General features: G+C 47.1%; 3 protein-coding genes and 1 pseudogene across 5 annotated transcripts; 2 read left to right on the top strand and 2 right to left on the bottom strand.

Annotated features, from left to right (window-relative positions):
• Positions 1 to 6757: 6757 nt before the first annotated feature.
• Positions 6758 to 7243, top strand: LOC120648894 (annotated as a pseudogene).
• Positions 7244 to 7982: 739 nt separating this feature from the next.
• On the bottom strand, positions 7983 to 12623 carry LOC120647195 (IQ domain-containing protein IQM5-like). Of its 3 annotated transcripts, none has more exons than XM_039923869.1 (12): positions 12166 to 12623; positions 11560 to 11768; positions 11400 to 11441; positions 10694 to 11290; positions 10470 to 10584; positions 10014 to 10079; positions 9843 to 9931; positions 9666 to 9756; positions 9431 to 9577; positions 9252 to 9344; positions 9059 to 9160; positions 7983 to 8935 (listed from the first exon to the last, which is right to left on the bottom strand). In XM_039923869.1, the coding sequence occupies exons 4-12, from the start codon at positions 11140 to 11142 to the stop codon at positions 8198 to 8200; spliced, it is 1890 nt and encodes a 629-aa protein (XP_039779803.1). In that variant the 5' UTR covers positions 11143 to 11290; positions 11400 to 11441; positions 11560 to 11768; positions 12166 to 12623; the 3' UTR covers positions 7983 to 8197. The 3 variants fall into 3 exon arrangements, with proteins under 3 accessions (XP_039779803.1, XP_039779804.1, XP_039779805.1); XM_039923870.1 differs by having other exon boundaries at positions 11568 to 11768; XM_039923871.1 differs by lacking the exons at positions 11400 to 11441; positions 11560 to 11768.
• Positions 12624 to 16753: 4130 nt separating this feature from the next.
• LOC120647194 lies at positions 16754 to 20462 on the top strand. Its single transcript, XM_039923868.1, has 3 exons — positions 16754 to 17167; positions 17280 to 17609; positions 19732 to 20462. The coding sequence occupies exons 1-3, from the start codon at positions 16937 to 16939 to the stop codon at positions 20254 to 20256; spliced, it is 1086 nt and encodes a 361-aa protein (XP_039779802.1). The 5' UTR covers positions 16754 to 16936; the 3' UTR covers positions 20257 to 20462.
• A 2905-nt stretch (positions 20463 to 23367) lies between these two features.
• LOC120647193 (cyclin-dependent kinase inhibitor 5-like) lies at positions 23368 to 26963 on the bottom strand. The gene is made up of 4 exons (XM_039923867.1): positions 26866 to 26963; positions 26264 to 26732; positions 23836 to 24045; positions 23368 to 23751 (listed from the first exon to the last, which is right to left on the bottom strand). The coding sequence occupies exons 2-4, from the start codon at positions 26599 to 26601 to the stop codon at positions 23682 to 23684; spliced, it is 618 nt and encodes a 205-aa protein (XP_039779801.1). The 5' UTR covers positions 26602 to 26732; positions 26866 to 26963; the 3' UTR covers positions 23368 to 23681.
• Between the last annotated feature and the right edge of the window lie 423 nt (positions 26964 to 27386).

The raw sequence follows: 27386 nt of genomic DNA, 5'->3' as shown, positions 1-27386 counted from the left end.
CAGTGACTCTCACCCAGATCAGACTGGTATCTGCCTGTAATGCTTAGAGCATAAGAAACATCTGGACGGGTACTTATCATTGCATACATAATAGATTCAATTGTCGAAGCATATGAAACTTTGCTCATGCGATCACGCTCATCAGTTGTCGTAGGACACTGACTCTTGCTAAGATGTATGCCATGTGACATAGTCAAGAACTCTTTCTTCGCTTTTTCCATGTTGAACTGTTTCAACACTTTGTCAATATAAGTATCCTGGCTTAATCCTATAAGCCTCCTTGATCTATCTCTATAGATCTTGATGCCCAAAATGTATGCTGCCTCCCCTAAATCTTTCATTGAAAAACTATTTTCAGTGAAGTCTTTACGGACTCAAGCATAGGAATATCATTTCTAATCAGCAATATGTCATCCACATACAGGATTAGAAATGCAACAGAGCTCCCTAAACACAAGCTTTTTCTTCGTTTTTAATGAAGTCAAACCCTTTGACTACTTCATCAAAACGAATGTTCCAACTCCGAGATGCTTGCTTCAATCCATAAATGGATTTTTGAAGTTTGCATATCTTTCCAGCATTGTTCGGATCAACAAAACCCTCGGGCTGTATCATATACACATCCTCGGTCAGGTTTCCATTAAGGAAAGCTGTTTTGACATCCATCTGTCATATTTCATAATCGAAATATGCAGCAATAGCTAGAATAATCCGAACAGATTTAAGCATCGCTACGGGTGAGAAGGTCTCGTCGTAGTCAACTCCTTGAACTTGTCGAAAACCTTTTGCGACAAGTCGAGCTTTATAGATGTGAACATTTCCATCCATATCTTTCTTCTTCTTATAAATCCATTTGCACTCTATGGTTCTCACACCATCAGACGGGTCTATCAAGTTCCAAATTTGATTTTCCTTCATGGATTCTATTTCGGATTTCATGGCATCTTGCCATTTCTCGGAGTCAGGGTTTGCCATCACCTCTGCATATGTCGCAGGCTCATCATTGTCTAACAATAATAATTCCCGCGCTGCACGGAGTCTTGCCGACCTTCGTGGTTGCGGAGGTGCTTCTGTTGCCATAGGCATCTCAACTTGTTCAGCTACATTAGCGTCACTTGTAGAGTCTTGTCCTATTGGCTCATCTCGAACTTCTTCAAATTGCACTGTTCTTCCACTTTTCTCTCCTTTGAGAAACTCTTTCTCTAGGAAAACTCCGTTCCGAGCGACAAACACTTTGCCCTCAGATCGATTGTAGAAGTAGTATCCTAAAGTTTCCTTTGGGTATCCCACAAAAATGCACTTATCCGATTTGGGTGCAAGCTTGTCAGACTGCAGACGTTTGACAAATGCTTCACAACCCCAAATTTTTAGAAAAGGCAAACTGGGACTCTTTCCAGTCCACATCTCATAAGGTGTATTAACTACGAATTTAGATGGTACCCTATTTAATGTGAAAGCTGATGTTTCTAAAACGTAACCCCAAAACGATAATAGTAGGTCCGACTGGCTCATCATTGATCGAACCATGTCCAACAAAATTCGATTACATCGCTCAGACACATCGTTTCTCTGAGGTGTTCCAGGCGGCGTAAGTTGTGGAACAATTCCGCAACTCTTTAGATGACTGCAAAACTCGTGGCTCTGATATTCGCCTCCACGATCAAATCGTAAAGCTTTAATTTTCTTGCCACACTGATTTTCAACTTCACTCTAAAATTCTTTGAACTTTTCAAAAGTTTCAGACTTATGCTTCATCAAGTAGACATAGCCATATCCACTCAAGTCATCAGTGAAAGTAATGAAGTACTGGAATCCACCTCTAGCAGTCGAGCTCATTGGTCCACATACATCAGTATGTATGAGTTCCAGTAAGTCTGATGCTCTCTCTGGAAAACCTGTGAATGGCGTCTTGGTCATCTTGCCTAGCAAACAAGCTTCGCATGTCTCGTATGACTCAAAATCAAACAAAGTTAGAAGTCCATCCGAATGGAGCTTCTTCATGCGTTTCTCGCTATGACCGAGACGACAATGCCACATGTAGATAGAATTCAAATCAGCAAGCCGAGGCCTTTTAGCATTAATATTACAGATTGGTGAATCATCAAGATTTAAAACAAATAGCCCATTCACAATGGACCCAAAAGCCACAAACATATTATTCTTAGAGATAGCTCAATCATTGTTTTCACTCGCAAAAGAATAACCATCCTTTATCAAACATGAAGGAGACAGAATGTTTCGACTCAAACTAGGAACAAAATAACAATTACTAAGCTCTAAGACAAATCCTGATGGTAGGTGAAGTTGCATCGCCCCGACGGCCACAGCAGCAACTCTTACATTATTGCCGACGCAGAAGTCAACTTCTCCTCTTCCAACGCTTCTACTCTTTGTTAGTCCCTACATCGAATTGCATATGTGAGCAACCGATCCGGTATCAAATACCCAAGAATTAACACACGAATCAGCGAGAAATATTTCTGTAATATGAATAACAAGCGTACCTAAGGTGGAAGAACGGTTCTTCAACGAGGCGAGGTACAGCTTGCAATTCCTCTTCCAGTGTCCCTTCTTGTGACAATGAAAGCATTCATTATCTGCAGCTGGTCCAGGTTTAGCCTTGGGTGCAGAGTTTGGCTTAGGATTCACAACCTTAGCTTTGCCCTTCTTCTTTCAAGAAGAACCTTTCTTCTTGAAAGCAGACTTGTTCTGGACAGCCATCACATGGCCGCCGCTTGTGCTCTTCTTGATGCCACTCTCTACTGTCTTGAGCATGCCACACAGTTCAGTCAGGCCCTTTTCAGCCCCATGCATATGGTAGTTCGAGATGAAGTTCCCATAGCTTGGCAGTAAAGAGGCGAGAATGAAATCAGTGGCCAACTCTTGGCCAAGTGGGAAGCCTAGCTTCTCCAACCTCTGTGTGTAACCAACCATCTTGATTACATGCGGACCCACTGAAGCGCCTTCTGCCAGCTTGCTCTCGACAAAGGCCTTGGACACATTGAACCTTTCAGTCCTGGCCTGAGTTTAAAACATGTCCTGAAGCGCCACGATCATATCGTGCGCCTCATGGTTTGTCTCGAACTGCATCTGTATGTCAGGTTCCATGCAAGCGAACATAAGGCAACTTACTTCAAGGTTGTTGTCACAAGCCTTTCTATAAGCAGTCTTTTCCTCAGCAGGTGCATCATCAGCAGGCTCTTCTGGTAATGGGGTATCCAAAACATATTCCTTTTTTCTGCCCTGAGAACAATTCTCAAGTTGCAGATCCAATCCGCATAGTTAGTCCCATTCAGTTTGTCCTTCTCAAGGACCGAACGCAATGAAAAGGATTGGGTGTTATTGCGGACCATGATCTACAACAAAATAATAAGCAAAATACTAAGACAAACGTATTCATGATGGAGTAAACGACATTAAGCAATTAACAAAATTTACTCCCACTAAAATCAATATCCCTCTATTGATTCTTAGCGATTCAAGACCCACAACTATCAAGTCGACTAGTGAGCTTTAGCATCACCGCTACAAGACTAGATAGATCGGTAAGCAACTCTTTGCTAATCATATCACATATGACTCTTGTTGTTGGGTGACATATCTATGTCTCGGCTCCCAACCTTTATGCCCCAAGGTCCTTAACCGTTAAGATAACCTTATCAAACTAACCAACCTTTATGCGTGTAAATATCCGATACAAACATGTCTAGCCAAGGAAAACTGGTGGCGCGCTAATTTCATAGACCCACCACCAATTGTACATAACATGGGACAGTGCAAAGTTTAGTTGGTAGGGCATAATAACTTAAAATTTGTGAGGGATCAATCATTCTACTTCTACCGTATGCATAAAACTCTTTATCGCATATTGAAGTAAAACGATAAGAACGGCAAGCACATGGTTGTGAATCAGTATACCCCATGTTCTTTTGGTGATCTCCATCTCCATATAACCTATTCACCATGTTGATCTCCATCTCCATGACTTATGTGCACCATCCTCCATGCGATGAAGCCTCCCAGAACTATAACTATCTTAATCTAGTTACATTGTTGGTACGGATCATCACAAGTTGGCACGCAGGCCATTACATCAAATGTAACAATTCATATGGCTCCTGCCGAATTGTCATACTCATGACACGCAGGTCATGAAACAATTACACACATGCATCTCATACACATAGGGGCCATACCGATCACAAAAACCTGCAAAACTGAGTTAATCGCTTCCGACGTCCAAACTTAAATCGCCAAAAACTCAATCTTCCTGGCCGAATTTCACAAATCCAAATTCGGTGAAACTGACAATGGCAGTCTGCATCGCTTGCAAAATTTTCTGTAGATGAATTTTAATATAAAAATTGCCTCAATCCGAGTTCGTATGCAAAAGTTATGGCTGTTTTACCAAACAGCATGTTTTTGCCTCTCTATCACAACTCGGTGAGCAGATCCAATCTGCTTTGTGCATCTCATGCATATGGCGAACCATCCAAAGTTTTGATATAATCAATCTCATTGATCTCCTCATGATGTGACTGGATTTATGTGTGTCACTTAACTCAGATGGCGGATACCCGACCGGTATGAGTAATTCATCACACGACCATTGTAGCGAGGACATGAAATAAGGATTAGAGTTTCATCTACGCCATGCATATCTCCATATGCATGCACCACAAACCTATAACCAGCAGCATCGGCTCTGGTACCACTGTAGAGAAACGGGCACCGAAAAATAAAATTTTCTACCCATATCCAGGAACTACTGCTGTTATAGATCACGTGATTACCACTAGACACGCGGGTGCGGAACTTCTGTAGCGCGTCGGTGTAGTGCAGATGGAAGCCGGCATTGCAGTTACGAGATCCTCCTCACGTGCGGCTCGTCCTTGTGCAGCAGATGCGGCACCTCCAAGGTATCCACACGTACGGGAAGAAGCGTAGCGATCCGGACTGCTAGGTCCGCGAGGGCGACCTAGGGTTTGTCGCACAGAAGGGGTGGCCAGTAAAGGGGGCGCTGCTACTGTAGCGCGGATTAGGGTTAGCCTTTGGGCGTCCCCCCTTGCTTTTATAGCCCCTAGGGTGCCCTCTAGGTGGGTTCCTCTTGGCACCCACCTTGGACGTCTTTTTTTGGGCCTAAGAGGCCCATTAATGCACCTAAACCCAGTGTAATTTGGATTTCATCCTTATCAGGCTTCTTTACCTTAAGTGTGTGACCCTACGGGCTCACATGCGAATAGACATGGCTCGAGTACTCTTACTCGGTCCAATAGCAGACGGTGGTCTCTAGCAAGACATGTCAACTCCTATACGCACGCAAAGATCATATCAGACGAGCCGTCACAATGTCATATACATGTTGTTACTTTTGTCTCACGATATTTGGTCTTGCTCTAAGCTGACCTCTATTTCTCGATGCCGTGATTCATATCCTTGGTTAACTCTTAACCTTCGCATGGCCATGCACTTCTTGATCTAAATCACTCGAGGGGCTCAGAGATATCTCTCTCTTGCAGAGAGGGGCAAATCCCATCTTGACCGACTATGTCTCACAGCATGCTTCTTGACAGACCCGAAAACCACCTTTATAACTACCTAGTTACGGTGTAGCGTTTAATGGCTCCTAAGTAAGTCAGTTCACATCTTAAGTACATACGACGATCTCAGATCTTAGGACACATCGTACATATTGTGCAATGAGAAGTCATCATCTCGTGTTGGATCAGTTCAGTCTCATGTCTCACATGAGCCCACATTATTAGTTTGACATCCCCATGTCTATGACTTGTGAAACGTAATCAATCAACTAATACATGTGCTAGTCTAATATTCATGTGTGTCCTCACATGAACTCCGACTAGGAACATTTTAGAATATCCATACAGATAAAGAGTTTCACAAATACTTCACATAAGCATTAATCAATACAAGTTGTCATCCATGGATATTCAAGAAACACTTTATTAATCATGAATACAAGGAAATATGATTGCCTCTAGGGCATATTTCCAACAAGAGGGAGTTCTTCTGATAAAGATTAGCATTCTGGCACTGATTTATATGGCGGATGCTATGTAAACTGCTTTTTTTTTGAACAAAATGGCAGGAGCTCTGTCTTTCAATTAAGAAAAAAAGAAATAGAGTTTAAGGTACACCGCGCAAAGTCCCAAACCGTAAAACAGAAAAGAGAGGTCGACTCTGGAAAAAAACGTGAAGAGTGCCCCTATGTAAACTGCTGTGCCTGTGTGTTCTTGCTAATTGATTTGGTCCATAAAACGATGGTAATTGTTTCTCAAATTTTGATTTGATGTTGTCAGTAAATGCAGCACCGTGGATAACACATATTTTGATATTTATTGTGCCACCTTTATTTGTTACATTAGATGCTACAACTACAATAATAATGGATGTTGAGAGTTTGTTGTGGAAACATGTTTTTTTCCTTTGCAGTGTAATTTAATTATTGATGCTTGGCCGTGCGGGATCGGCTCGCAAACCAAATATATCTTGAAAACTAGAAATTATTTGCTGCCTGTAGTTCCGACTAAGTCTTTTGAATGCAATGTTCTGGTGAAGATTCTGAATTGTTCTAGCCTTCTAGGCAAGCATTTCGTAACAAATCTTCCATGCTGCTATAGTATTGTGCTGGACAATGAGTATGGCATGTTCTTTACATATTATTTCCAAATCTTTAGACAGTTTCTGGTTACTAACCTGCAACTTGACAATTGACATGTGCCTCCCACCATGCAGCATGGACACCCAGGCGAAGCTTGCTGTTGTGGTGAAGGTGATGGGCAGGACGGGCTCCAGGGTCAGGTGACCCAGGTTAGAGTGAAATTCTTGGGCTGTGTTTAGATCCGCGAAAATCTGGTAAAAATGTCACATCGGACACTGTAGTATATTGTAGTACTTTTTGTTTGTTTGTGGTAAATATTGTTCTATTATAGGCTAACTAAGCTTAAAAAATTCGTCTCGTCACGTACATCAAAACTATGCAATTAATTTTTTTATTTACCTATATTTAGTACTCCATGCATGAGTCATTTGTTATATTTAATAATTCGATGTGATTTCGTTGTGATGGAAAGTTTGGAAAATTTGAAGGAATTGGAGGGAAGTGAACACAGCCTTGGATGACCAGAACCGTCTTATCATGAGGAACGTCAAGGGGCCGGTTCGTGAAGGTGACATCCTCACCCTTCTCGAGTCTGAGAGGGAGGCCAGGAGGCTGCGCTGAGGCAGCTGGGGGTTTGTGGTGATTCTTGTACAGAGTTGGATGTCGGATTTGAGCTATGTTTGTTAAACTTTGTGTGGCCCTTAGAAGTTTGAACAGTTGCCTTACGATTAGTAAGCCTGGTGATAAGATTGTAGTTTTGTTTTATGATCCAGGTCGAAAGTGCACTTGTGCTCAGACATCAGACTTGGTTATCTTTTGCTATACTATTGGCTCTATCAATGCATCATTAAATACCAGCTGAGTCTTATGTTTTATTCTATCTGGTAGTATAGCAAGTATCTAGAGGTCTACTATGTGGTGTAGTCATAACCGTTATTGCGTTATCTCAAAACTGTGTGTGTCTGGTCTGGATCGTCTGGTGTCTGTCAATGCACGATGCTGTTGATTCTGGTGATCGCTCTGATGTTTGTCGGATAGTTGTCTCTTGTGTGATCTCTCAGTCCATGTTTATTTAATCAGCTTGTAGGATATCTGTTGGAACGAGTTTATTTTAACCTCAAGTTTTTGCGTTTCGTGTCGTGGGCGACCGCCATTCGGAGCAGGCGCAAAGGTCCCTAGCTCCTTGTGCCCGGTCGCCGCCGGCAAGCGCGCGCGGACCCCTGCAGGCGGCTGGGCATCCTTCATGTTTTCTATCAAATAGCTCCAATGAGCTGATTATGTTTTCTATCATACTGTAGGGCGAGAGGGGGCTCATGTTTCATGAGTACAACGGTGTGCCCGAGTGTTTTGAGGATCTATCTGCAGAAGAAAATGAGAACTCGGGATTCCCAACTGAGGATTCCGCGCATCATTGGAGGAGATACGAAGGGGAAAAAGCAGTGTCTTGCACAAAAGAAATTATGATCCACCCACCACCGGTGTGCAAAGAATAGGTATGTTGTGGAGTTGTAGCACACTGCTGTGCTAGTAGTTAGAAGCTCCTGATATGATCCATGCTATGGCAATGGCGCGCCACTAGGCTGCACCGTGCTGCAGCCGCGACGTAGCTGTCCCCGCCGCGCCGTACATCGGCGGGACGAGGCCGCCGGGCGTGGGCGACACCAGCGGCGCGCACGGGCTCTGCCGGGGCGAAGTCCCCAACCTGGCCGGCCCAGCGCCGGCGCCGGCCCGTGGCGACAGGCTGACCTGCTCCAGCGACCGGAACTGCAGCTCCGGCGGGTAGTCCCGGACGCACCCGATCCTCGGCCCGGCGCCGGTGGTCCACCGGAACGACAGCTGGTTCCCGAGCTGGTACGAGTGCAGGGTCATCTTGGAGTTGATGCGGTGCAGGATCTTCTCCTGCGGCACCACCACCACCTCCTCGCCTCCCTCGCCGCCCCGGAACAGGTTCTCCTTGCAGAAGTCCAGGCAGTCCCCGAACGCTCCCGCGCCTTGCTCGGCGGTGCCCTTGCCCAGCTGGTTCTTGCTCACCGTCAGCCGCGGCGGGCGCTTGCGCTGCAGCCGGTTGCCTGACGAGGACCTCTTCATCACTGGGGTGCCTCCTCCTGCTGCTGCGGTGGTTGCTGTATCGCCGTTCGTGGAGGGTGGCGTGGCCGGCGTGGCGTTGGCTGTGGCCTTGTCTTGATCGGCGCCAGGGGTTTGGGGCTTGGAGTCTTCTTGCCTCGCGGGATCGCTGCTCTTGGTGAGGTTGAGCTGGGAGAGGCCACCCCTGTGCCTGTGCCCCTCGTCCTCCTCGCCTTCGGATGGGCTCAGCTGTAGCAAGACCGACAACATAACGATGTTATCGTGTCAGAAAAAAAGCCAATGTAACAGGCTTTTCTTTCTGGACAAAGATGATATATATACAGCAAAATATCACTCGATTTGCTTCTTCACCTTAACATTTGTAAGATCCACGTTCCTCTTCTTCAGATAGTCCATGAACTCCCGGAAGTTTGCCTCCGTGGGCCGGTAGTGACCACTATGTGGCCAGACAGCCTGGAAAGATGTTGAACTGAATCAGACAGGTGAGTTCGGTGCTGTATCAGTAAACAATACGAGGCTGGTAGTGAAGTGTTGATCCATGCACCCTTAGAATTCCGTTCTCTACAACCAGTCTGCCCGCAGCAGATGTGGCTCCACCAGCTAGGAAGCTCGAGTGCTGAAATGTGCCCTTTCTCTTCTGCAACAATTTGGATGTTTAATTTGTTAGAGGCCTGATTCATGGTCCAAGTCCTGTTCTCTATCTGGTTTCGGGGTTGGACATACAGTGCCGATGTATAGAATTCTCGTTGTGCTCAGCACGAAGATCCATTTTGCACCCCTGGGGCCCTCAAACGTGTCGACGATTTTGCGACTCAGCTTGTACATCATCTTTCCATCCTCAACCACGACCTCATAGATTTCCCTTTCTTTCTGCACAAAGTAGCAAATCATCTAGTTTTCAGATATGCAGGATTTTCAGCTTTGAGATTTCAGATTCATTGGGGCCTGAGGCACTTACGGGACCAAGATACCTGATGCATTGCTGCTGCAGCTTCGATCTTGGGCACTGGTCCTCCATATCAACCTCCTTTCCTTCACCTATATCCAACCTATTAAAACATGATTTGAGAGAACTTTTAACTTCTTTTCTTCACCTGGTTTGGAGAAAGCTTTAAAAGTTTCGTATGAACTATACCAGTAAAAGAATGGCTGTTTGCTCTCACAGTGTAGCCAATGTTGGTAATAATAGTGCAGATTGTGACCATACCGATGTCGAGGGTCAATCTGTCAATGAAACACAAATGAATTGTTATCTATGATGTCCTATCATCAGTTAGTATTTGAAGGGAATCGTTTTTATGCATACTGCTTCAAGCCAATGTTGCAGTGCAAGCTTCTGAGCCTTTTCATCCTTGGAAAGACCTTTCCCCACCTGAAGAAAGCAGGAAAAATACCAGTGATAGATTCGGTATTCAATAATCAATAGTACTAGAACAACAATGTGCCAGTAGTCCTATGGAAAACAGATCGCATCGTTTCAGCAGTTCGGCATATCAGCTACATGGCAACATTTGCCCCATTAATGACACCGTTCAGCAATACAAAAACACCAGGCCAAATTTGCCAGTATCAGCAGAATAAAATTAGTTATACCTGTTCAGTTTACCAAGTTCACAATATTATAAAAAATGATTAATACTAACAAAAGGATCAAAATAATGCCACGAGCTCAAAGTGCCATAATACATTTTTTTTTTGCAATTCACAGTTACAAGCTCAAAATAATGGTTATGTAGCATAATTTGTAAACACGTGAATTTACCTTGGCAGCTCTCGTTCTGGCACGAGACCACCTTGAGAGGGCCGTCTCCGGCTTCTGTACCTCATAGAATGACACTGAACTGCGCTTGAGCAGTGCGAAATCAAGTAGTTTCCACCTGGTTTCAGCATCAAAATTCAAAAAAATTAGTTATCATTGCCCCAATATCAGAAAAACACCATATCAAGTATGAGAATGAATGATTAAATGCATAGAATCGCACAAACCAGCGTTGTTCAACAAGAACAGCACAATCAGCAAGCTGCCGTCTTGTCCTGAAGCTCCTGTACACCTTCTGCACCCTTATTGCTGCAGCTTGGTGTTTCAGGCTGACCATCGCAATCACTGGAGAATTTGGTGACAAATTATCCAAGGATCCATGTCTTCGCAGGTTGATAGGCTTGTAGTTGCCTCTCTTCTTTGCAGGTTTAGGGCTCACCATTGATAGCGTAGTTTCAGCTTGAAACAGATCACTGTCCCTTGTTTCAAAGCCTAAAGAGCCTCGTATGATGAGCCTCTTGGAAGTCAGGGCATCGAGCAATGCCGGTGGTGACTCAAGGGTATCAAGTGTGCTAAGATTATCAAAGCTTAGAGACCGCACAAAGAGCCTGTCCATATCATCGTCATCATCCTCAGGAAGGTAGTCATCAGGTTGGTATGAGATTGACAGCCCCATTTCCTGATTAAACTGTAATAATGTGACGCTTTTCCTTCTGCTCGCCCTTTTCCTTATCGTTTCCCCTGATATGCCTTCCTGCTGCTGTTTCTCATTTCCAACTCTTCCACAGTTGTGTTCTTTACTTCTTTATGAATGCTTTGACACCCTGTGTCAAGAACGAAAGCAGGGGATCAGGTTCCTTGAATTGACATAGTTGTGTTAGAAACAGATTCATGACTTCTCTTCATTTATTTGTGATTTTACCAAGAGACTACCTTTTAAAAGTCTTGTATCTCTTACGATTAAAAAGTCGTTTCCTGCATGGATGGCAGGAGGGGAAAGAAAGAAGAGATCAAAAAATCTTGATACAAGTATTCTAAGGCGGAAAAACTCAAAAAAGGTCAAGGAGCTCAATCGATCAACAATCAGCTTTACCTCTTTACCTTCAAATTTCTTGCACCATCCATCCAATAGAGCCTCTTGAGAAGAGGTCTGCGAGCCAGAGGGTTGAAAAGAAAGAGCAAAATTTGCAGGGCAAATAGGAGTAGATTTAGGAGGAACCACGCATAACTGGTGAATGGCTAATGACCACGCAATAGGGCAAGTGACAAAAACACAGCGGAGGTTTGTCTCCAGCCTCAACCCTATAAATAACAAAGCAAGGTTGAGGTGCCTAGATGCTCTCAGGAAGAAAAGGAAGATGGTATACTATTTGGTGTCGTTGAAAATAGACATCACTTGGAAAACATGACATGCGCATAACTAGAAGCGTACAAGTAGAACTCGTATAATCCAAGTGACAGTCACCACAGGGAAAACACTAATAGCAGCATCTGTTGCTAAGTATTTAGTAGAATTCTCTTGGCACTCGATGGCCAACCACTAATAGCAGCATCTGTTGCTAAGTATTTAGTAGAATTCTCTTGGCACTCGATGGCCAACAAAATAACTGCTCCAGCACCGTACCGTGACTCCGATGCCTGCTACACACGTCGAGGTGAACTGAAACGCACCAACCAGGCCAAATTAGCAGGATGTTACCTCACGAGCATTCCACCATACACCTCGCATGCAGTGGCAGAACTTGGCATCCGCGCTCCCAACGGCTCACCGGCGACTGCGCTGCCGTGCTGAGGTTGTGTCGCGTTTCGGATTCCGGACGCGGGTTCCAGCCTTCTTCTTCAGTCATCGTCTCCGCTTCCTGCACTTCGCGAAGCAGCAACATGAATCCATGCTCCCTACCATTTTCCCTCCCCGAGGCGCTGGGGAAGGAAACAACCTAAGCTGCATCCGCCCCCACGAACTACTGAACCAGTCCGCCGCAGCGCCCAGCATTCCATTTCCAGGAGCACATGCGTCGGCAACTAGCTATCTCCGCCGCCACGGCCACGCATGGCGCTGCGCCGCCGGCCGCCGCCGCCGCTGCCTCCGAGCCGGGCGCGATTAGCTATCGGTTCAGGTGACGGTCCCGCCAACCGTCCCCTGAAGGCGTCGACAATTATTTCTACACGGTCATCGTCAAACCTCCACCAATCTACTACGCCCCAATCAAATTTTAGCCCAATCAAAACTCAACAGGCAAGAAACATCTATATACAGTGAGCACATGGACATGCACATGTACATGCAAAAGAAACAGATTTGTTTACGTCACTTGCATGCAAACATGTTGAAGATTTAAAAATTAATAAGTCTTAAACCGTCTATCTAAATAAAATTCTGATTACACTAGTATCTTTTTTATGACAAAATCTTCAAAACAAGACCACACTTGACTATATTTGCAGAATATTTTTGGAAAAAAATTTAACACTAAATAATTATTTTCGAATACTAGGAACAAATATTTTAAAACCACGAACAAATAATATTTTTTGAGAACAAAAAATTAAACATAGAGAACAAATAATAATGTACAACGAACAAAATAATAATCATCACGAACATTTGATTGTATAGGATAAATAACGGAAAATGAATGTTACGAACAAATTGATCAACGTCTTGGAACAATTTAATATACAAAGGGAACAAATAATTTGGCATTGCGAACAAAATAGTTACACGCAGACAAATAATTTTGTATGAAGATAAATACATCTACTATACAATCAAATATATATAACATTCAATTTTATGAATCAATTCACATATGAATAATTATTTTTACATGTATATATATACACGTGGTAAAACAAGTTAGCATACAAAGGAAACAAATCATTTCACACACCAATTTATGAATTTAAAATAAAAAAAAATAAATCTTCATACGGAAAGAAATATACTAAGTAAACAATAATAAATATACTAAGTATCGTAGTGATAAGATACATAATTTTATAAATATGCATACTAAAAAATTAATCTAAAAATATCAACATAAAATACAAGAAAAAATTTGAAAGGGAAAAGGGAAAAGGAAATAGAAGAAAAAACGTGTTAAATGAGTGAAAGCAAATAACAGAAGGAAAAATAAAAGAAAACATATGGAAGAAAAAATGAATAAAATGAAAAACAAATATGAAATATAATGAAAAATAACGATCATGTGAGGTACACTCCTTTCCCAAAGAATTATTTGTAAATTTATGTAGATACAGAAAATAAAGAAGAATGAAATGGATTATAAAATAGAGAAAACATCTACGTAGGAATAGAAGAAAAGAATAAGTAAGTAAATAAAAGGAAAAGAAATAAGACCCAAAAGATTTGTAGAATGGATAAAAGAGAAAGTGTAACCGAAGAAAAAAATGGACGGTGGAATGAAACTAGTAACGTAGTAAACAAAAGCAGAAAAGAAAGCAAAATAAGAAATAGCAAGCTACCTAACTACAACACTAGTAATGAAACACTAATAACGCAGGAAAAAAAGCAGAAACGAAAAAAATAAGCTCCTGCCTAACTGCAGCACCGAGTGGCAGCAACACAACACATGGAGCAGCTTTATAGCGTAATTCAGCATATGGAGTTGCAGTATAACATGGAGACTTGAGCCTCGGACTCATATTGGGCTCTAATAAATAAAAGAAAAAATGTACGGCAATAGGTCATAATTTAATAATGGGCCGAATTCACGCTAATTTCCTTCAGGCGATGGATCAACTTTTGTAGCACGCGCGACATATAGCTGCTGCGCTCCGAGCCTCTGACGTTTTGCTTCCTGTCCGGCAGGAAGAGACACATTTGGTTCATGAGCCCAGGAAGTTAGAGGCCCATGCTTTTTTTAGCTCGGCCCATTATTGTTTTCAGCCTGGGCCCGGTTGGCCTATCTATGGCCCATATTATCTCCGCCCGCTTTCTTTTTTCCCCTTATTTTTTTAGATGAAACTATCTCCGCCCCTTTTCTCCTCTTTGCTGCACCTGCATACCAACGGTGACGACAAGGAAAGTACACCAGCACAACCCAGCCAGCAAATTGTCAGCAAACAGTAACCAGGAGACACTCCAAAGGCCAAAGCTACTAGTGATCATGCTTGCCACAAACACAAGTCACCAGCTAGAACCGTATCAAATATTTTCTTGCCCAGTAAACCAAAACACAACAACATCAAGTGTGTCATTGTGGCTCATGCTATCTGACGCAGTCACACACTTTGCATCCTTAATCACATTGAAGCATGTGCAAGTGCAACTGAGTCCTCTGTGGTCTTCTCCAGATCCTGCCGACCAAACGCCACTCAAGTTGTATCGCATGAAAAGGACATGCCCTCCTCCGGTGAGTTCGCGACGGACTTGAACTCGCACGGATCATGCCATCACGGTCTCCGATCCATCGATGTTGTCTCCTCCTAGGAACAGGCACTGTGCCCATTGCAATTTCGTTATGTCACTTCAGTGGTTGATCAGGCCAAGGCAGCTACCGTGCCATCATTCTGACAGTAACCCGGAAACTGATATTCTGCGTCCACTACGTTGGTTGAACTTGCTTGGTGCACAATGCAAGTAGCTGAATACATCGTTGTCATCCATCCTTGTACTATAAGCTGCAGCTTAATTTGACTAAACATTCATCAGATCCCACATTAATCAGATGCTTTTGTTTTGGATAGCTCATCCTAGCTGCAGGGGCAATTTGTTTGGGTGTACTGTATCATTGAAGTACTATTCAGTGGCAAGCAAGAACACCGAGGCTGTAAAAATAAATAAATGAATCTTGTTTACTGCTGCTTGGAGCAGCAGCACCTGAGCCCAGCAATAAAGCACGCAACCATCATCTCAGGCCTTGAGCAAGGGCGCCCTGTACGTCCCCCTGAGATCGTACACTTGTCATTGCATTGCTGGAATTCAGAAAAAAATCATTGGGAGTTCAGAACAGGCCAGCAGGAGTTTAAAGCGAGATACGACTCGTCAGCGATGTAGGGAAGGGGAGACACCCCCCACACTGCACACGATCATTCAATACTCTGCTGAACATGACAGAGAACTTCTCATGAATTCTTTTGTCTCCGATTCAGACAGCGATGGATGGAGTCGGATAGGTAGATGGATATAGATATAAACACAAATTAAACACGCACACGATCCTCCAGAATTCAGCAGCAGACCCCAGTCAAGAAACGCATTACACGTCCCGGCGCAGCAAGCAAAACCTTCAAGCTGAAGCCTGATCCCGCGTGTGGTTTCCGTGTCCATTACCCGAAAAGGCACAAGCGACTGAGCAAAAGAAAACAAATCACCTTGGATTCTAGTCCAGGATTGATGAAGAAGCCAAGCTATACATAGATACATGCTGGGCAAGCCAAAAGCTCTCGTGCTGGTTTGTTGCCGCGTCGCCGTCGCTCCGTCGTTGCAGCGAGCCCCCGGGAACCCCAGGCATCAATGCTGGCCGCGGCTCCCCTCCGCCTCCCCGCGCGAGGGTTGCATTGCGTGCGCGGGGTTGCGGGGTCGCCGTCGCGTCCCGCCATCGCGCGCGCGGCCGAAAGCGCTGCGCCATCGATGCTTGCGGCCGCCGGCTAACGGGGGGAGCCGTACCGGCCTGAGCCATGCAGTGCGCGTCCAGGGAGAAGAGGCCGCCCGGCCGGGCACATCAACGAAATCCCCCTGTCCGGCTTGTCCCCAGAACAGAGAGGAGGGAAGCTCCTCCCGCGCACGTCCACCTCGTAAACCCAAGCGTGCGCGCCACTCCACTGCGATCGATAGACAGCGAGCGAGGCCGCAAGCAACTGAGCTTCTGTGCCTTAACATAAATTTTCACTTTTTAATCTAAAAAAAACAGAAAGTTTCACTGGGAACAGCTCGATCGGTTCCGGTAAGAACTTGAAAATTTTACAGGCTGATGATGGAGTAGTGGTGATTCGTGGATTGGACGAGATGTGTCAGCAGGGTAGAGAACTGGCGACCTGGCGTTGGAGGTGGAGGGAAGGAGACTTGGCTTGGCTGGGAAGCAGGGCCGGCGGCGGGCGGGGCGGCTGAGGCGGACGCTGAGCTGCCACGGCCAGCCACCAACAACGGCACCAGCGGCAGCGAGATTTTGACCGCTCCCCAACCCAAAACAAACCCATATAAAAAAAAACAAACCTTCCCTCCTCTTCTTGCCTCCCTTGAACGCTCCACCCTCCCACCCTTTCCCCGCACTCCACACGGGCGCCGGGCCCAGCGCCTCCACTGACACCGCGGACCCACCGGCAGCTCGGGCCCACGGATCAGTCAAACCTACCGTTAGGCAGCTCGCGCACGCGCCCGCGAGGTGAACCGCCTGTGTGGCCTCCTCTCCTCCCTCTTATAACGAGAAGCAGCAGCAGCAGCGGACACGCGCGGCAGTCTGACACAGAAGCTACGCACGGGCCGGAGCCAGCCGCCAGCGAGCGAGATGAGATCGAGGGTGGCGCTGGAGCCGCTGGCGGAGGAGCCCGGCGGCGGGGAGGAGGAGGCGGAGCGCCGGCGCTCGGGCCTCCACGCTGCGCTGCACCGGTGGGCGCGCCTCCTCTCCGGGGGCGCCGCCGGGGACGACGCCCGCCCGGCCGCCGACCTCCGCGTGCTCCTCTCCGTGCTCGCCTGTCCCCTCTCCCCCGTCCCGCTCCTCCCGCGCCTTCCCCGCCACGTACGTCGACCACGCCCGCACGCCGCCATCAACAGCTAACCTTCCCGCGCGTTTGGTTTGCTTTGCTTGGAATGGAATGATGGAGGAGCGATGCGCGTGTGTGGCCGTGCAGGTGGCGTCGTCGGCGCAGTACATCATCGAGCAGTTCAGGGCCACGACGGGGTGCGGCAAGCTCGAGGACGGCGCCGTCAAGAGCATGTACGCGTCGGGGCGGGTGCGCCTGTCGATGCTGCAGGAGCCCGGCGGCGGCGGCGGCGGGCGCGCCCACGAGGGAAGCTTCGTGCTGTGGCAGCTCGCGCCCAGCATGTGGCTCGTCGAGATGCCCGTGGCCGGGCAGGGCGTCGCGGCGGGCAGCGACGGCCGCGTCGCCTGGCGCCGCACGCCCTGGCTCGGCGCCCACGCCGCGCGCGGCGGCTCCCGCCCACTCCGGCGCGCGCTCCAGGTTGGCATCATGGCGCTCCCCTGCCCTGCCCCCACTGGCATGGCATCTCTTGTTTTGCATCGTGATGCCATGTTCCTTTTTCTTCCGTTCGCCCTTTCTTTGCCGCCTCGTCGCTTTGCCGATCGCCATGGGCATGCCTCGCATGCACAGCGTTACTGCTGCGAGCTAGCCTGGCGGCCCAGGAGTCATGACAGGCGGGGCCCACCGGCACCATTGCTGGCTTTCCTCTGCTTTCGCATGCCATCGATCGAATAGCCTCCTGCTTTTGCGCACGCCCTTTCGCTTTGCAGTACATGATAGAAAAAAAAAGAGAAGATCCCTTAAACAAAACCACTCGATGCGAATGCGATGAATCTTTGTTAAAAAGAGCACTTGGATTGGATGTATCTCGTGTATGGGCTCTGCACTTGCACAGTTGTTATTTTGGGATCTGCAGGATGCCACACTGTTGATGTCATGATTGCCTCATGCTCTGCTCTCCTTCGTTTGAGCACTGCTCCGCAGGAGAGCGGAGAGCCTGAGAACTGAAGTCCAAACTGTCTATGCTTGACCTGGGGAGAGACGATTAGCAGTAGGTAGTGTGAGATTAGCCTGCATTTAATCTGCATCCATCACATGGGGCTGGAATAAGAATATCTCTGTCCGCAGGATACTCTTTTTATAAAGAGCTTAATCAGCCTAGTGTGAGATGTCTGAATGTTTGTTTGACACTGAGCTTGGTTTCATCATTAACTTGGATTGGGTGCTTTTGTTTAGGCTTATCCCGATCAACTTGGCTAGTGGACTGTGGAGCCTCTTTAGTATATAGGTTCTTACTGAACGTACATTAGGGGTGTGTATGTCAGTGTGAGGATGGGAGTTGACGAAAAAAATTCTATGTTTTTCTGAAAAACTTGTTTGCAAGGAGAATATACAAGTCGTCTGTCTACGGAAATGCATCGGTATTTCTTATTTGGGGAAATCTGTGGATAGTGAAACAGTGTTCCTAACACTCTGAAAGGAAATAAGCTCCAGATTTTGTGCTTTATTTGGTTAGACCCATTGACCCTCTTTACTTAAGGCAATCAGTTGGTATTTCTAGCAAAGCTAAACCATATCCAACTATAGTTTGCAATAGGAAAATTGGGTGCTGAGGTCATGTTCTGATTCTCATGATCTTGATGCTACCAAACGTTCTAATAAAATTCTGCAGAGTAGGTTACATCTGATCAAGCCTAACTGTTTGAACTTTGGATTGATGAGGCCTACACACTAGTTTATTGTTCGAGTCGTTGTTTTAGGGTCTACCATTCGGCCAATTTGATAATAAGAACAGCTCAAGCGAGCATATTATGACTCTGTGGGCTACTCAAAGCATACAATTTGTTCAGTCTTCTTGAGTACCGTTAAGTGTCGACCAATCCCCGTGGAAATGGATAACAAATGTAGTTAGTATCCTAGCTACATCAAAATGTATTAACGCTGGAGGCTTGTACGGATGCATCGCCTATGTTTGAGGCTCTTAGCTGTTCGTACTATCGTAGAGAATTTTAAGCAACGGTGCTTTGTTTAGCAGTACTGCGTCATTATATCAGCAGTGTCCTCTGTCCCATTCCAATAAATTATGGCGTACTGACATGTTCTTACCTAAACCCTGATGCAGGGAATGCACTGCCAGTTCCCACTTAGCTGTTTCATGTTTCATTGTCCTCGATGGCAGTAGCTGAAAGTTCTGAGAAAGTTTCCCCGTTTTAGAATTATCTGATACAGAATTTCAGACCAAAAGCACATATGCACTTGGGCTTGGGCACTCTTTAGATTACCATTTTCTTGGAGAATCTGATCTGCCCTTCTGAAATTTGCTAGCACTGGTGGTCCTAAAGCACCAAACACATGTGTGCCAACAAGTCAAGGAGATTTATCTGTCTGCTCATTTGCTCCTTTGCTGTCAAATGCGTTTTTCCACTGTGTTTTCGCTGCATCCATGTGGGCGCGCGCGCATGTACTATTTTTCAAGTTGTCAGAATTCACCAAGGGAAAAAAAGTCTTGCAGATTTACACTCAGCGAGGTTGCCAAGATTCTGATCATTTATTTACATGTTCACTGGCAGTAAATAAAGCGATCGATTCTTGGTGCATGCAGGGCCTGGACCCAGTGACGATCGCGTCCATCTTCTCGACGGCCGAGCACGCCGGCGAGAAGCAGGTGGACGGCGAGGACTGCTTCGTGCTGCGCCTCGACGTCGGGCCGTCGGTGCTTTCGAGCTGGAGCGACGGCACCGCGGAGGTGATCCGGCACGGGCTGACGGGGTTCTTCAGCCAGCGCAGCGGCCTCCTGGCGCGGCTGGAGGACTCGCAGCTGACCCGGATCCAGTCCCCCGGCGCGCCCGCCATGTACTGGGAGACCACCATCGCGTCGGCCATGTCCGACTACCGCGCCGCGGACGGCGGCGGCGTGGCCGTCGCGCACGCCGGCACGTCGACGGCGCACCTGGCCCGGTTCGGCGTCGGCGTGCGCGCCGCGCGCGTGGTCACGCGGATGGAGGAGTCGTGGACCATCGACGACGTGGCGTTCAACGTGCCGGGCCTGGGGCCGGACGCCTTCATCCCGCCGGAGGAGGTCAGGAGGAGCCGGTCGTACGGCGCCGCCATCGCCGCCGGCAAGTGATCGAGTTCAAGATCTATTCAGGCGTTTGCTTGTGTAACATACATAGTCTGCGTAGAGAGAGGGAGCTTTGTAGCTTCGTATTTGTCGATCTGTCTTCCTTTTGTAACTTGTGAGTGAGCGTGGCATCCATGATCGTGCATGTACATATATGTATCTGATTACCCAAAAATAATGATGGCAAAATTTTTAACCCACTTTGGATCCCAGTCCTATGGATTCACGAATTCTGAAACACAAATCTACTTTTTCTTGACCATTGAGGGTTTTTATGCAGAAAGATTCATCAGACTAGCACACTTCTCCAGACACCAGACTCTCTAGGATCACTTTGACCTTTGTTTACTCCACTGATCTTACTGTACAAGTATCTGCATGTGAGATGCATCCATGATGTTGATGATGCACATGATCTCAGGATCTGCATAAAGTCAGATGTCGCGTGCTACTAGTATACTACTACTGAATACCCTATGGCAGGCAGTAGGAATGGATCCATTGCAGCAGAAGCCAGTGACCACTTTGGCAAGTTGGTTCGGGTGGTTCTTTGATGGTTGGCGCTTTGACAGTGTCCGCGAACGGGCGGCATCAGCATGCCGTCCGTTTCTGAAGAATCCTTTGCTGCTAACACCGCTGTAACCTCCTGTTGGCTTCTCCTTGTCCTGTGCCGCCTGTCCCCTTGCGCCGGGCCTCAGCACTTGCGTGTGTTTCCAGCGCAATCGCGTCACCAAAAGCGGTGTCCGCGGCCACGCCCCCGGGGCCTGCTCTGTTCCGGGATGCCTCATGTCTTCTCTCCACGGCATGGGACCGGCAAAGGCAACCGAGTTGACCAGCCTCTTGCTCGGGTTTGCATTGTCCTGCCATTCTCATCGCTTGCTGGCAGCCGAGTTTGAGACAGTGTCACCCTGATCCCTTCTATGCTTTTGCAAGCGTGGAGCAGATTGAAGCAGCCCTAGCCCTGAATGAGGTTTCATGGGGGCCTGAACTGAACTGAACCCTCAGAGATCTGCTCTGCATTACCCCAAGGACCACGCTCCTCGAAATGCTCGAGCTGATAGCGGCGACCACGAGATGAGGCGCCAGACCTTGCATGCCTGCTCGTTGCTCGCTGCCGATCTGAGGAGGCCGCATTGCCTCCTGCAGGGGACAGTTCGCACATGGCGGCCCTGCTTCGAGTGCTTTTGCATCACCAGCAGCTAGGCTGCTCGAGCGCGGGGAGACGGATCGAGAGCTTAACTTGACCGTCGCGCCGTGTCATTCTCATTCGTGACGCCCTCGGCTGGTCCTGCTCGCCTCTCCCGGATCGATCAAGTCACAGCACATGTCAAAATTGCCCACTGGGCTACCCCCCTGTCTCCCCTGTGCGGCTGTGCCAGGACGAGGAGGAGGCGTCGGCCGGGCCGTCGGCGAAAAATGTTGGTAGCCGGTATGGTCCCGAAAAATCTCAGTGGAATGCATGTATGGTGTATGGACGCGTCGTCTGATCTGATCAGCGGAACAGTGCCGAGACGCGATCGAGCAAGGGCACGCCATGTGGGATGGGATCCTTGTTTTTGTTTCTGAAGAGGACATGATGCGATGCGCGATGCTATTCAGTACCACCAGTGATACGATCAGATCACAGGTGAGGTCATTCGGCTAACTAAACTAGGTATACAACTATGCACCGTATAGCGACGGCATCTTTGTTTCCAACGGAATCAGCAGTGTTCTCGCTCCATGGATCTCCAGTTTGGGGTATTGTGCAGTATTAATACTGCGCAGCCACTGCAGTTTTCACTAGCAAATATTGTTTCTCATCGCACACAACCTCGAGAGGGAGTTGAGCTGCAGTTTTCTTTCAGTACTACTGCTGATGGCAGCATTTTCAACCCCCCAAAGCTTTGTCTTCATAGTATCGACGTCATCGTACTAATCAAACACAAAATGGTTTGGTTAGACACGCATGATCACACATTTCTTTGATCGATTCCAAAAGTAAACCACCTTTAGGACGACCAGAACCGGACCTAATCTCTCGTCATTTAGACACAGCACAAACGGAAGCCCGGAAAGTAACAAGGATTCAGTACCAGCACGAACTGCCGCGATGATTCAGAATTCAGAGACTGGTGGCTTCCTCTCTGACTCGAGTGTCCGTTCCAAGACCAAAGGATAAACTAGGACGACACAGCAATCCATGTGATGAACGCATGTACGGTGTCAATGTGTCATGAGTTTCTAAAGCGTCAGATTGAAACGTCTGAACCTAATTTTATTGGCCACTTGGTCTGTCCAGCAGAGACAATAGTGTGCTCGAACACGAAGAAAATGATTCGGACCTGTTGAGGGGAGCTGAACCGAAAGTGCATGCTCTTGTACCGACCGGTCCAACAATTTTGTATTGCTTCTCGTGATTAGGTAGATGTTGGCACGAAGAAGAAGAAAATGCTTCATATCGGAAGATTCATGCAGAGATCGGAAGAAGTGTCTTTTTGTATAAAAAGTATTTATAGATGGTTTCACCAGTTGTCTTCTTTAAAATGGTTAAATACATGTTTGGACCACAATATATTTGTAGTACTTTCTTTCTCGCAAAACAGATGAGTAAATGTTTTAGTAATCTGTTGCATCAACCTTTTTTTTTTGTGAAAACCAGTTGCCTTAGCCACTAAGAACAGGTTAACCATAACCAGCACCAATTCCAGGCAGCGATGCAGGAATATATCTTTGATTAAACGGGAAAGCGGCAAAGATGAAGTGAAAAAGGACGTTTGTATGAAAGGTGAAAGAGCAGGCAGCACAAATTCCTCGATGACCACCATGGCAACATTCCAAAATGATTCATCACTACTGATGCATCGGTCTCTCCAAGTAAGACCACCATGGCATCATCCAGTGACCACTCGAAGGAAACTACAGTGTCTTGACTCACGCCACAAGATCGAACTCCCAATGGAACCCAAACCAGCTCGTGGTTCAAAAGGAGTATCACGAATACTGCGAATGCAAGTCCATCATGACATGGCCTTTCAACATGACGGACCTCCACGTTCAACTGGCGCAAATGCCAAATTTTCAGACCAGAGCATGAGTTTGCCATGTGACAGGCAACAGCTGAAAACATCAGGAAAATGTCATGCAAAGATAACTCTAATTCATTAATTTGGTTCAAGGACTAGGCACAGATGATTAGGCCTACAGTACACTACATGAGATGGTTCGGTTACAGCATGAGCGTTGACCAGTTAAATTACAGTAAGGTTGGGGATCTGGGTGTATGTCAGCGCTGCACCTGTTCGTTACACAAGATCATTCAGCTACAGGCTAATTAATCTAATTTTTACAACAGACAAGGAGGCTAATGCAATCCAGTTGGTTGCGCCACGGCCACGGCACTAGTCATTTCTGTAGACATATCAGATCAATGAAGCTCTTGTGCTGAAAATCTAGCAGCCTAGCCTCGTCCATTCATACCGGCCAGGAAGAGGGCTGTCGTTCACAGGACAGAAGTTATACCTGATCAGAACAATATTGCAGTTCAATGTCAGCCAATGCAAAAATTAACAGAATGTTCAAGTCATAGAGGGAAGCCAGACGTACTTCTCCCTGAAGGTATGCTGCTCATGTTGTTCAGCCGCTGCGAAGAACTCTTCCATCTCAAGTGAATTCGGTATGAAACGGCAGATTGAGGTTTCCATTCTGCGACGGGAAGTCATCGAGCTGCTTATTTTGCTTTTAGTTGTGGATCCTGGGGTGCTTATCATCTCTGAGTTCTTAATCAAACTGCAAGGCGTCGTCTCTCTGGTATTCCTGCAACCAAAAGAGACATGAGTAAAAAAACTCGAAAGAAAAACAAACAGTGGCATAAATGCACAAGTACCATTGCAATGTACAATTTTTTTTCTCACTTCTAAATTGAAATCCCATGGGGTTGCCCAGAAGCAGACATCAAGGCCAAGTATCACAGACACACTATTCAGAAACCACAGTCCTTCGAGTCACAGTTCAGTATTGTAATAGTGAACTACTATTGCAAACCTTACTAATGGGCAAACAAAATTTGCTCTTCAACTATGTCTCCATCCCTAACACTATAACAAAATAGTCATGTAGATCTGCTTGCTTGGTAGCGCTTTTGATCTCGTGTCTACATTTTGCTCCGTCCTGGTGCTAACAATGACTTTAAAAGCGTATCGAAGTAACCATGTTGTTTCTTGCTTTCACGGTTACTCCTTCAGATATATGGGCCTGCCAAAGCTTTGGGTCTACCCACTATTATGGTCAGGCCTGAGAGTCCGTTAGGATTCTGCCTCTCTCCTCTACGCACCAGATCTAGAGAAGTTCACTGTAGTCGAGTTCCCCAGCCACCGCCATCGACCTATCATCAACACTAACGGTTTTTCCATCACAGGGCCCTGCCTCTCCGCCTGCACCTCTACTTGTTGCGCCACCCGCATTAAACCTACTAGGCTGTTCATGGTGACCTCACAGACCCCATACTCCTCCAGTCCTCCTTTTAGTTTCAATTTGAGCAGCTATTTGTGATAAATGGGGATGGATGTGACAATACGAATATGGATTGGTTCCCAATTTGTTAGACCACACTATCAGGGTATTACAATAATCTGGGCTAAGATTTTTTTTTGAACTGTACAGCAGGGGAGACCCCCACTGTGGTAGTATATTAATATTAATAAAAATAAGTAAAAAGCTGTACAAAGCATGGGCTAAGATTTGTGTGACACCTTGCTTTTCTTTCTGTTCTTTTGAAGCAAGGAAGATTGTTTCATGAGATATCAAGCATGGAAAACGAGATGAGGGATTGATGGATGGGCTTTGATGCCAATGTGGGCCGATGCACAAGAATATGCCAATGTGTAACACATCTCATGACACTCTACTTTTTTTTTGAAACAGTTATAGAACCCAGAGCACCACACTGCACAGTAGATACCAGAAAGAAGTCTTATCTTTCTTTCTTCCCTTGATGGACTCGCGCTAGACAAATTTCCAAAGAAGTATAGTGGTTGAAACACCAGAATAGAAATGGAGGGAAAACTCCATTTCATGTTTGCATTTCAAAAAGGGTGGTCCATCCCAAGGGCCAATGATCCCAGGCAGCTAACAAGCAGGAGGTATTCAATGGTGGTGACACTGCTAGACTGGTACACGGCTAATGATGAGCTGCTTGCCAATGGCAGGCCGTTTAGTTGTCCTCCAGACACAAAACAGTGGCAAGTGAGCAGAAGTGCACGAAATGGGATCTTGAAGCGAGATTTGTGCTGCCTCTCCGGCGATTGAAATTTCTTGTAAAAGGGCCTTTGATTGGCAAAGGATTGGGAGGGTCACTGCCGAACCCCACCACTAACCGAGATCCAACTAGGTAACACAAGGGCAAATGCCTGAGAACGAAGGGCTGCGTGTGTAGGGAAGGGGAGAGAACCAGGGGAAAGGAGGCAACTTTTCCCCTGCGGCTTTGGGGGAGACTTTTTTTTTTTTTTGAAAGAAGCTGTGGGGGAGACTAATCAACGGCCACTAGTGATACTCTACTAAGAAGGCAGCTTTAGTTTGGACTGGGTGCAAGAATCCAAGGATTTGACATGCAACTAATTGATGATTACTTGTTCATTTGAGCAAAAAAGTGCATCTTTTATGTCTAGGTTTCACTAAAATAAGATAGAGATTCTTTTAAGCTAAACAGGATTACCGAGTCCAAGTGATTTTTGGCAGCAGATATGAATGCAGGAGGCTCAATTTCAGCCAAAGAGTGGACCTCTAGACCGACAAGTTGTCCCAAGGATACAACAGAACATTGCACACAGCGGAAAGGATAATGGGAGGAAAAACGAAAAAAATTGAATTGGGCGCCAAACGGTTCCATCATTCAACTGCAAATTCGAAGCACTAGGCACCCGTGGCGGCGCTAATGGACTGGAATCGAGAAGATAGCGCAAACCCTAACGAACCCCCCTCGCGGCGAAGGAACAGAGGGTTGAGGACCGGAACAGAGGAGGGCGAAAAATCTCACCTTTCCATGGCATCGCAGTCGAGCACGTTCTCCCCGAAGGACGCCTCGACCTCGTCCTCGGCCAGCACGGGCGACGCCGCGGCGGCGGCCTTCCTAGCGGCGCCCCTCTTGGGCGCGGGCGCCGCCGCCCGCTCCTTGTGCGGCTTCTCGAGCCTCCGGCTCCGGAGCTCGAGGTACTCCCCGGCGGCGTCGTCCGCCTCCCCCTTGTCCGGCGGCCTCTGCGCCCGCTGCAGCGCTAGCGTGCGGGAGCGCGTGCGGACGCCGAGCAGCGCGCCGCCGGGAACCTCCATGACGGCGACCTCCCCGGACACCTTGCCCTTGCGCATGTACTTTCCCATGACCCGGCCCCGTCTCCCGAACCCCTGCTGCGGTCGCCGCGCGCTCGAAAGCTTGCTCGGAAGCGAAGCGAGGAGGAGAAGCAGGGAGGAGGCGGTGGGTGGGGGCGGGCCGCAGTCGCAATCGCAGCAACGGAACCGGATCCGCTGCAGTAACGTCCCCTGCAGTTGGGTCACTGCCACGTGGGCCCCACTGCGTGCAGGCCCCACACGCAGTGACTCAACTGCGGGGGACGTAACTGCAGCGGAGCCTCGTCCCGCAGCAACATGGGGGGAGGAAGGAATCCCGGGAATAGAATAATGGGGAATTGGGGAGGGGAAGACGAGAGGCGGCTGGGCAGCAACGGGCGTGCGGCGGCGGCACCCTCTAGCAGCCCACAAAGGCCATTTCTTGTGCTAAAAAATCTTCCCCTACCGCCCGGCATCTCGTTTTTATTTTTATATTTTTCAAAAATATTTTTTTTACAAAAATATATTTTCGATTTCACAATTTACAATTTACAGTTAGGGGCCTGCCGGGGCGGCAGGGACTTATTTGTAAATAAAAATAATTTTTATTTGCGCGGAGGCCTTTGGCGGGAGCCTGCCGCCCCCCGCACTATATAAAAGGCTTCTCTCCCCCCTCCCCCTCATTTGCTTCCCACGACATCAAGAGAGGGGGAGGGAGAGAGGAGGGGTGAGAGACGGATCGGGCTGGGCAAATATAACCGAGAACCGAGTACCGAACCGAAAGAACCGAGTACCGGAACCGAAAAAACCGGAACCGAGAAATTTCGGTTCTACTTCGG

Source organism: Panicum virgatum, chromosome 9K (assembly GCF_016808335.1).
Source record: "Panicum virgatum strain AP13 chromosome 9K, P.virgatum_v5, whole genome shotgun sequence".
Classification (NCBI taxonomy): domain Eukaryota; kingdom Viridiplantae; phylum Streptophyta; class Magnoliopsida; order Poales; family Poaceae; genus Panicum; species Panicum virgatum.
The sequence above is the reverse complement of the archived record's forward strand: the minus strand, read 5'-3'. Positions and strand labels throughout refer to the sequence as shown.

What these genes read in the sequence shown, in the direction of transcription:
- LOC120647193 (XM_039923867.1), bottom strand. Translation starts at nt 26,601, where the DNA reads ATGGGAAAGTACATGCGCAAGGGCAAGGTGTCCGGGGAGGTCGCCGTC. An exon ending in GACTGCGATGCCATGGAAAG is followed by an intron (nt 24,046 to 26,263) that starts GTGAGATTTTTC and finishes TTTTGGTTGCAG; the next exon opens with GAATACCAGAGAGACGACGC. An exon ending in CAGCATACCTTCAGGGAGAA is followed by an intron (nt 23,752 to 23,835) that starts GTACGTCTGGCT and finishes TGTTCTGATCAG; the next exon opens with GTATAACTTCTGTCCTGTGA.
- LOC120647195 (XM_039923869.1), bottom strand. Translation starts at nt 11,142, where the DNA reads ATGGGGCTGTCAATCTCATACCAACCTGATGACTACCTTCCTGAGGAT. An exon ending in TGCAACATTGGCTTGAAGCA is followed by an intron (nt 9,932 to 10,013) that starts GTATGCATAAAA and finishes TTTCATTGACAG; the next exon opens with ATTGACCCTCGACATCGGTA. An exon ending in GAATTCTATACATCGGCACT is followed by an intron (nt 9,345 to 9,430) that starts GTATGTCCAACC and finishes AAATTGTTGCAG; the next exon opens with AAGAGAAAGGGCACATTTCA.
- LOC120647194 (XM_039923868.1), top strand. Translation starts at nt 16,937, where the DNA reads ATGAGATCGAGGGTGGCGCTGGAGCCGCTGGCGGAGGAGCCCGGCGGC. An exon ending in TCCCGCGCCTTCCCCGCCAC is followed by an intron (nt 17,168 to 17,279) that starts GTACGTCGACCA and finishes GTGGCCGTGCAG; the next exon opens with GTGGCGTCGTCGGCGCAGTA. An exon ending in CACTCCGGCGCGCGCTCCAG is followed by an intron (nt 17,610 to 19,731) that starts GTTGGCATCATG and finishes TGGTGCATGCAG; the next exon opens with GGCCTGGACCCAGTGACGAT.